Source organism: Otolemur garnettii, unplaced genomic scaffold (genome assembly GCF_000181295.1).
Source record: "Otolemur garnettii isolate 467f Iridium unplaced genomic scaffold, OtoGar3 scaffold00077, whole genome shotgun sequence".
NCBI classification, from domain to species: Eukaryota; Metazoa; Chordata; class Mammalia; order Primates; family Galagidae; genus Otolemur; species Otolemur garnettii.
This window is the reverse complement of record NW_003852472.1, coordinates 2301346-2311489: the sequence shown is the minus strand read 5'-3', so window position 1 is coordinate 2311489 and position 10144 is coordinate 2301346. Positions and strand designations below refer to the sequence as shown.

General features: G+C 41.1%; 1 protein-coding gene across 2 annotated transcripts in view; it reads left to right on the top strand.

The window, feature by feature from the left end:
* BAZ1B (bromodomain adjacent to zinc finger domain 1B) overlaps positions 1 to 10144 on the top strand; it is an 84061-nt gene that overhangs the window by 60421 nt on the left and 13496 nt on the right. For both annotated transcript variants that reach the window (XM_012807893.2, XM_012807894.2), the window contains 3 exons: positions 210 to 308; positions 1721 to 1898; positions 2126 to 2308. In XM_012807893.2, the coding sequence (XP_012663347.1) occupies positions 210 to 308; positions 1721 to 1898; positions 2126 to 2308 (460 nt within the window). The remainder of the gene's footprint in view (positions 1 to 209; positions 309 to 1720; positions 1899 to 2125; positions 2309 to 10144) is intronic.

The following is a 10144-nucleotide window of genomic DNA, read 5'->3' as shown; positions in this document are numbered from 1 at the left end:
GAGTTGGAGGTTGCTGTGAGCTGTAATGCCACGGCACTCTACCCAGGGGGACAGCTTGAGGCTCTGTCTCAAAAAAAAAAAAAAAAAAGAAAATTATGTTAGATGTGGAATTTTGTTTTCCCAGCTCCTGCTGGGAACCTTAGATCCCTTAGTTAGTGTTTGGTTTTGATTTTTTTTCCAGAGTTATCAGGTCTGTTTTTCCCCTCCAGGTTTTTATGTGACAGTCAAAAGGAACTGGATGAATTGCTAAACTGTCTTCACCCTCAGGGAATAAGAGAAAGTCAGCTTAAAGAAAAACTAGAAAAGAGGTAAAGATTTCCATCTTGTTCCTCATTCCTTACATCTTATTTCTATTCTGCGTTAGATATAAATATCTGAGGTTTTCTCTTTTTTTTTTTTTTTTTTTTTAGTTATCTATTGAAGTAAAATATTTTAAATGTCTATAACTGTTTTATATTCATGTTGCTTAGTAGGTTGGTGTTCAGAAATGTTTGTCAGTATTCAACATAGCCGAAATGGAAACAACATAAATGCCTGTAACTGATGGATAAACAAAATGTGATATATCCAAACAATGGAATATTATTTAGTCAGAAAAAGGAATGAAGTATTGATGTGTACTATAAAGTGGATGAATCTAGAAAATATGTTAAGTGAAAGAAACTAGGCATAAAAGGCCACATGTTGTATGATTCCGTTACACATGAAACATGTGGAATAGGCCAGTCCATAGACAGAATGTGGATTAGTGTTTCTTTTTGTGGTGATAAAAATGTATTAGAATTAAATAGTTGTGATGGTTCTACAACTATAAAAACCACTTCTGGACTACTCAAGACAGAGAATTTTTATTTTATTTTATTTTGTATTTAGACAGAGTCTTACTGTGTTGCCCTCGGTAGAGTGCTGTGGTGTCATAGCTCATAGCAACCTCAAACTCTTGGGTTTAAGTGATTCTCTTGCCTCAGCCTCCCAAGTAGCTAGGACTACAGGTGTCTACCACAATGCCTGGCTATTTTGTTGTTGTTGTTGTTGCAGTTGTCATTGTTGGTTAGCTGGCCTGGCCCAGGTTTCAATCTGCCAACTTTGGTGTATGGGGCTGGCACCATAAGCACTATGCTATGGGTGCCGAGCCACAGGTAAAATTTCAATAAACTTACCGTGAAAAATCAGAAAATATACAAGCCAGGCGCCATGAATGAGTGCTAGGAAAAGCAGTATACTTCAGATACTGGAATTAATGAAATACAGAAGAAAATTAATGTAGTTTTAGAATGAATCAAGAATGAGAAATTAGGCCAGGTGTGGTGGCTCATACCTGTTAAGTTAGCACTCTGGGAGGCCGAGGTAGATGGATTGCTTGAGCTCACAGGTCTGAGACCAGCCTGAGCCATATTGAGACCCCATTTCTACTAAAAATACAAAAAACTGAGGCAAGAGGATCACTTGAGCCAAGAGTTGGAGGTTGCTGTGAGCTATGATGTTGCCGTGGCACTCTACACAGAGTGACAGCTTGAGACTCTGTCTCAAAAAAAAAAAAAAGAAAAAGAAATTAGAAATTTTGTGCAGGAAACATCTCTGATAAGACTATTAAAAACACAAAAGAGAGATGGAAAAAATCTAGGAAGTTTTCTAGAAGAAAACATGTCATTCAAGTAATTGAAATTTAAAGAACAACTTAAAAATTCCTTTATTCCCCCTTTCCTTTACCCCCACCTAGGTATCAGGACATTATTCACTCTATTCATCTGGCTCGGAAGCCAAATTTGGGTCTAAAATCCTGTGATGGCAACCAGGAGCTTTTAAACTTTCTTCGCAGTGATCTCATTGAAGTTGCAACAAGGTTACAAAAAGGAGGGCTTGGATATGTTGAAGAAACATCAGAATTTGAAGCCCGGGTAAGAATATAAGAAAACAACCTTTCAAAGCTGTTACTGATGGAAAAACTTAATTTGGAGTTATTCCCAGATACTGTTTTGACTTCTCAAATCATGTGGGTATGTCTTAAAAGATGTATATGGAAACAAAAATTACTTATGTACATATATATTTATATTTTCTCTGCTATCTTTTGCTGATATCCAGAAAACCAAAAAGTTGGCTCAAAACCTTTTATTACCTGTAGGTTATTTCATTAGAGAAATTGAAGGATTTTGGTGAGTGTGTGATTGCCCTTCAAGCCAGTGTCATAAAGAAATTTCTCCAAGGCTTCATGGCTCCCAAGCAAAAGAGAAGAAAACTGCAGAGTGAAGATTCAGCAAAAACTGAGGAAGTAGATGAAGAGAAAAAAATGGCAGAGGAAGCAAAGGTATTCAGTTACTGTGTGTAGATGAACTTGATTTGGTTTTAAAATAGTCTAACCCTGTGCCTTTTAGCTGTTAGAGGCATTGTGTCCTGAGCCAGTGTTCCTTTTTTTTTTTAAGAGACAGTGTCTCACCTTATTGCCCTTGGTAGAGTGCCATGGCACCACACAGCTCACAGCAGCCTCCAACTCTCAGGCTTAGGTGATTCTCCTGCCTCAGCCTCCTGAGTAGCTGGGACCACAGGCACTCACCACAATGCCTGACTATTTTTTGTTGCAGTTTGGCCAGGGCTGGGTTTGAACCTGCCACCCTTGGTTTATGGGACTGGCACCCTACCCACTGAGCCATAGGTGCTGCCCACAGTGTTCAATTTTTTAACACTCTTTTCCACTAAATTTATGGTTTTCAAACTAGTCTGTGGAGTCTAGCCTCTAGGATTGTGGATGATGGTGAGAGTGGGAGTGCCCTCACTCCCCTTAAAAGATGTTGGTTCTCTCTTTTTTGGGGAGACAAGAGTCTCACTTTGTCACCCTTGGTAGAGTGTCATGGAGTCATAGCTCACCACAACCTCAAACTCTTAGTCTCAAGTGATCCTCTTGCCTCAGCCTCCCAAGTAGCTGGGACTACAGGCACCCGCCACAACACCTGGCTATTTTTAGAGATGGGGTCTGGCTGTGGTCTTGAAACCGTGAGTTCAGGCAATCCACCTGCCCTGGCCTCCCAGAGTGCTAGGTTTACAGGTGTGAGCCACCGCACCCGACCTGAGGTTGGTTCCCTTTTTTGAAAAACGTGATGATGGTTTAAGAATGCTTTTTTTGGAGACAGAGTCTCAACTCTGCCACTCCACCTGGAGTCTGTGGTGTTATGATAGTTCACTGCAACTTCAAACTCCTGGGCTCAAGTGATCCTTCTGTCTCAGCCTCCCCAGTAGCTGGGACTACAACCATGTGCAACTAAGCCTAGCTAATTTCTATTTTTAGCAGAAATGGGTCTTGCTCTTATTCATGCTGGCCTCAAACTCTGAGCTCAAGCAGTCTTCCTGCTTTGATAAACATTTTTTAAATTGTGGTAAAATAGTGCACAGCGTACAACTTACCATTTTTATGTGTGCAGTTTTGTAGCATGAAGTATATATTAACATTGTTTTGCAGCCATCACCACCACCCATCTCCAAAACTGTTTTCGTTTTATTTTCCCAAACTGAAACTGCCCATTAAACTTTTTTTCCCCCCTTCTCTCTTTCTTTCTTTCTTTCTTTTTTTTTGGGGGGGGGGGACAGTCTCTGATGCCCTAGGTAGACTGCCATAGCGTCGTCATAGCTCACAGCAACCTTGAACTCCTAGGCTCAAGTGATTCTCCTGTCTCAGTTTTCCCATTTTTATTTATTTATTTTTCTCTTTTTTAAACTTGTAGATTTCATTCTTAATTCTTTTTTTTTTTTTTTTTTTGGCAGTTTTTGGCCAGGGCCCAATTTGAACCCGCCACCTCCAAGGGGAGTATGGGGGCACCCTTCTCCTTTGAGCCATAGGCGCAGCCCAGATTTCCCATTTTTAGTAGAGATGATGTCTTACTCTTCCTCAGGCTGGTCTCAAACTCCTGAGCTCAAGCAGTACATACATCTCGACTCCTAGAGTGCCAGTATTATAGGCGGGAGCCACTGTGCTCTGCCTCATTGAATTCTTTAACTCCCTGTTTACTTCTTCCCCTGTCCTTTGGCCACCATCATTTTCTTTTGTCTTTATGCATTCAGCTACTCTAGATACTTCATAGGAGTGGAATCTTACATGTCCATGTCCTTTTAAGACTGGCTTATTTTACTTTAAGTTCATTCATGTTGTTGTATATGCTGGAGTAATATTTCATTGTGTTAAAAGGAAACAGTTTCTTACACAATACTTCTGACACCAAATGAGTTTTTTTTGCACTAACCAATTCTTGATTTTTCTTTGAAGTATGTTCTACAGTTAGAACATACTGAAGAAGTTAGTTCTACAGTTCAATTTAATTCTGACACAATCTAGTAGAAGTTTGTGTCTGTTCCCACCAGTTAAAGGGCTCAGTCTCACAGACTATCACCAGTTGCAAATTCAGAGTTCTCATGACCCTTTCCTTAGGTTTGGTAATTTGCTAGATTGCCTCACAGAACTTAGGAAAACATGGAGAGGTGCTCAACTTGGGGCCCATGGATTATATATAGATTATTTGAGGATTGTTTTGCTTACATATGGTGTTAGAAAGCACGAAAATTAGGCACAAACTGACCTCCCGTTTTCTTTTGCTCATCAGCTTTTGTTAGTGTTTGTATATTTAATGTGCAGCTCAGGACAACTCTTCTAAGGTGTAGCAGAAAAGAGAAAAGGTTGGACACCCCTTACGGAACAGCCAGATGGAAGAGATGCATGGGGTGGGGACATACAGGGCTTTCATACTCTACCTGAACACTTCACCTTCTCAGTTTCTGGGCATGTTCACCAACCTGGAAATTCATGAAATTTTAGTGTTCAAGAGTTTTAAGTGAGCTTACTCTCCAGGTTTCTCCCTTTCTCCTTTCAGGAGCTTGTAAGTAGAGCTGAAAATTCTAGCTCTCTACTTGCTTTATATTTCTGTTGATCAGTCTTCGATCCTGAGGCTGTCTTGGGGCTCCACTGTGAGTCATCTCAATAGTATAAACTCAGGTGTGATCCTGAAGGGTTCTTTTGAATAACAAAAGACATTCCTATCTGGAAATTCCCAGAGTTTGAGAATGAGGACAAAGACAAAATATATTTGTTATTATACCATATGTATCCCATTTTATTTATTGATTCATCAGCCTCCGCCTCCTCGTCTTTATCCCCAGCTGGAGTGCAGTGGTGTCATCGGTTTACTAATCTCAAACTCAAGGGCTGAAGCAATCCTCTTGGCTCAGCCTCCAAAATAGTGGACTATAGCCTGCGCCACTGCACCTGGGCTCATTGTTCTGGGTTTTTTTATTTTCGTAGAGATGGTCTTGCTATGTTAACCCAGGCTGATCTCAAATTCCCTGGTGTCAAGCATTCTTCCCACCTTAGCCTCCCAAAGTGCTGGGATTATAGGTGTGAACCACCACACCTAGCCATTGTCTCTAATTTAGATTCCCTCTCTCACTCCTTTCCTTCCTTTTACCAGCATCTGATAAAGGCTTGCTAAGTCTGGAAGTTTTATAGAGATGAGTAAAACCTTGAAGCCCTTGCCTTCTAGGAATTCAGTTTGAGTGTGAGAGACAGAGGCAGGGGATGGTTATAGTAGTATCACAAGTACTGATGAGAGAGAGAAGTACTTAGGCTCACCTGTGAGGGATACCTAGGGCAAAATAGAGAAACCTTTCCAGAGGAGATAACATGGAAGCTGGGGGTTTTTTTGTTTTGTTTTGTTTTGTTTTGTTTTGTTTGAGACAGAGCCTCAGGCTCTCCCTCTGTGTAGTATGCTGTATACAGCATCACAGCTCACAGCAACCTCCAACTCCTGGGCTCAAGCGAGTCTCCTCCCTCAGCCTCCCAAGTAGCTGGGACCACAGGTGTCCGCCACCTTAGGTGTATGTGGCTGGCGCCTTAGCTACTTGAGCCACAGGCGCCGAGCCAGAAAGCTGGGTTTTGAAGAATAAGTAGAATTACCCAGGATTTGGAAGGACAATATAGACCTTTTCAGATAAAACCGAAATTGGCCTCTTTGTCAGTGACAACTGGTTCTTGTCAGAACATAGAATGAGTCTGCTCCTTTCTGAAGTTCCTCAAATACTTGTACAGAGTTGTCATGTTCGTTCCCCCTACATTTCTTCCTGAGGCCAAGATCATTTGGGTGAGAGGGCAGAGAATGAAAATTCAGTTTAGATAAAGGTTTAATTTGTGATTTATGCTCAGAGACTTCACACATAAATCGTTACCTTACTGGGATTTAGTTCTCACTTTCCTCTGCATTTCTTTTAAATGGCAATATTACAAGTAGGTAACCTAAATAATATCTAAGATATTAGACAGTTAACTGGTCTCCTTTGTTAAATCTCTTCATTGGGCATAAAAATTTTTTTTTTTTATGAGACAGAGCCTGGGTAGAGTGATATGGCATCACAGCTCACAGCAACCTCCAACTCATGGGCTCAAGCGATTCTCCTGTCTCTGCCTCCCAAGTAGCTGGGACTACAGGCACCCGCCACAACGCCTGGCTATTTTTTGGTTGCAGCCATTATTGTTGTTTGACGGGCCTGGACTGGATTTGAATCCACCAGCTCAGGTGTATGTGGCTGGTGCCTTAGCTGCTTAAGCCATAGGCGCCGAGCCATTAGGCATAATTTTTAGTCTTGCTAAATACTTAATGAGTTTTATTTTAATTCAAGTACTATACAAAAGAGTCTCTTTCTTGATATGATCTTTCCCAGAATCACATCCATCCTTGCCATTTCTTTCCCTGCAACAGTGGTTTTTTTTTTTGTTTTTTTGTTTTTGTCATTAAGAACTAACTTGGCCTTCAAGGATTCTCATTAACTTCCCTTTGAGTACTGAATCTCATAGTGAAGTAACTGCCTTTTAGCTTGTCAGATGAGACTTGTTCTTAGCTTAGTTGGGGAGGAAAATATGAGCACTTTGTAGATCCAGACATATAGTACATAAGTGGAAAGCATGGAGGAGTTTCTTGGAAAATCAATTAGGTTGCCTACTAAGTAGTTCAACAATGTTCTGCATTAAAATGGCATTATGCCCTGTAGTTTCCTACCAGAGGTCAGCTTTACCACAGCTTTGAAATTTTCCACTGCCCTTTGCTTTGAATGTTTCCACTTCGCAAGGGCCAGGGTTTTTGCAATTGGCTCTAGGCTGCTGCATGATCTTCTATCAGTCTCTAATCTGGGCTTCAGTTTACTTATTTATAAAAATAGATTGTCTCCCAAATCCTTTTTTTGTAATAGTGGATGATCTCAGGTATTTAATACTTACTTTGTTTTCTTGAATGGAAAAAAAAACTATGTATAGTTTGGCAAAATCTTGGGTTCTATTTGACTCTGGTTACTTTGGTTGCATTTGTCCTGACAACCTGATTACGGTTGCTCCTTGACTTAGAATGTGGCTTAACAGCACCCCCCCCCCAATTCACCCCCATCATGTCTTAGGATATTTTCAACTTATGATGGGTTTATCTAGATACTAATACTGGTTTTGTTTTATAAGTCAAACCATCTTTGTACCTTTTTTCCATTTGAATGATCTTTTGCAAAAGATTGAGCTGGAACCGCATTTTATCACTAAGATATGATAATTGCCTTTCTAGTATTAAGTAAAGAAGTTAGGGTTTGGGTAGCACCTGTGGCTCAAAGGGGTAGGGTGCTGGCCCCATATACGGAGGAGGTGGTGGGTTCAAACCCAGTCCTTGGGCCAAAGAAAAAGAAGAAGAAGTTAGAGTGGCTCAGCACCGCTGGTAGCTCAGGCAGCTAAGGCACCAGCCACATAACCAGAGCTGGCAGGTTCAAATCCAGCCTGGGCCTGCCAAACAACAGTGACAACCAAAAAAGAACCACAATAGTTGTCGTGGACACCTGTAATCCCAGCTACTTGGGAGGCCGAGGCAAGAGAATCGCTTAAGCCCAGGAGTTGGAGGTTGCTATGAGCTGTGATGCCATGGCAATAGCTTGAGGCTCTGTCTCCCAAAAAAAAAAAAAAGTTAGTGGTGATTATCATATAAACTGGCTTTCCCCTGGATTCTGTTATATCTGCTTCTAACTAGGGACTAACTTGAATATAAACACTGTGTGCTAGAGAATTTGAATTTTCCACCAAAATATAGTGTGCCTAGACTCTGAACCAGCACTGTAGGACCTAGGGTTTTTGCAGGAGGCTACGAGCATTGAATGTGAAACTTTTACCTTGCAGTTGTTTTTCTGTATTTAAAAACACTGCCTTGAATATGGTAAATTATTTTATTTTGTTTTTGTTTTGTAACGTATTGTGAGTTGTTTGGAATTTTGTGCAATGAGAGGAAACTAGGATTTCTCTTAAATCTTGAGTGTCTAATGTTTTTGCTTTCACAACTAGAAGCAGATTGGGGTCTAGGCTAGTTTAGGTGGATAATTCAGTGGATACAACAGGGTCTTTTTTTTTTTTTTTTTTTGAGACAGAGCCTCAAGCTGTCCCCCTGGGTAGAGTGCTGTGGCATTACAGCTCACAGCAACCTCCAACTCCTGGGCTCAAGCGAGTCTCCTGCCTCCACCTCCCAAGTAGCTGGGACCACAGGCGCCCGCCACAACGCCCGGCTATTTTTTGGTTGCAGCCGTCATTGTTGTTTGGCGGGTCCGGGCTGGGGATTCGAACCCGCCACCTTAGGTGTACGTGGCTGACGCCTTAGCCGGTTGAGCTATAGGCGCCGAGCCACAACAGGGTCTTAATGGTTATCCAATATGTATAATACTAAGAGTGCTAGATTGGGGCTGGAGATGTGGCCCTGAATTGCTTTGAGACCTTGGGCAAACTTTCTTCCCAAGCAAACGAATAAAAATGTTACACGAATGTTCATAGCAACATTATTCTCAATAACCAAAATATGGAAACAACCCAGATGTCCATCAGCTGCTGAATGGAAAAATAAAACGTAAAATATCTATTTGGTGAAATATTGTTCAGCAATAAAATGGAATGAAGTACTGTTGCATGCTTTGTGAATGAACTTAGAAAGAAATGTGGTCAGTGAAAGAAGTCACAAAAGCTTACTGTGTATCGTACCATTTAAAATATATTTTTAAAAAGGCAAAAATAAAACTAAGATTAAATAAACTTATTCCCAAGATCTCTTCAAGTTTGGGGGGAAAAACTTTTAATAAGGCCAGATGAGTGATTGGGTGCTTAGTTTTTAAAACGCATAGGAAATAAGTAAAAAAGTATTATTGTATACAGATGAGACTATTTTCTTCAATGCTATGTGCGCTACATTTAACATTCCACTAGAGGACAGCAGAGCCCACGTGTAGATATTCCTTGCCAGTGCTCAATAAGCTCTCCCACTGTTTCATTTGTTGGTTTGGCAACAGAGTCTCACTCTGTCACTTGGATTTGGTATCATAGCTTACAGCAACCTCAAACTCCTGGGTTTGAATGATCCTCTTGCCTCAGCCTCCCAAGTAGCTTGGACTACAGGTGCCCACCACAACGCCTGGCTAGTTTTTCTGTTTTTAGTAGAGATAGGGTCTTGCTCTTACTTAGGCTGGTCTTGAACTCCTAAAATCAAGCAGTCCCACCTGCCTTAGCCTCCTGGAGAACTGGGATTACAGGCATGAACTACTACACCAGACCTAAGTTTTTATTTTTAGTAGAAATTGGGTCTCCCTTTTGCTCAGGCTGGTCTCAAACGCCTAAGCTCAAGTGATCCTCCTGCCTTGGCTTCCCAGAGTGCTAGCATTTGTCTTTTTGATTGTTTGGTGTCTTTTTGTTTGAGACAAGGTCTGGTTCTGGTGCCCACACTGTAGTGCAGTGACGTCATCATAGCTCAGTGTAACACTAGGCTCAAGAAATCTTTCCGCCTTAGCCTTTCATGTAGTTAGGACTGCAGGTATGCACCACCACATCCAACTAATCTTTAAATTTTTGTAGAGATGGAGTCTTTCTATGTTGCTTGGCCTGGTCTTGAACTTTTGGCTTCTAGCAGTCCTCCTTTCTCTGCCTCCCAAAGTTTGGGTTTATAAGCATGAGCCACCACATCTATCCAAGCACTCTTTTACCTAACATTCTTTTTTTTTTTTTTTTTGGAGACAGAGTATCATTATGTCACTCGGTAGAGTGCTGTGCTGTCATAGCTCACAGCAACCTCAAACTCTTGGGCTTAAGCGATTCTCTTGCCTCAGCCTT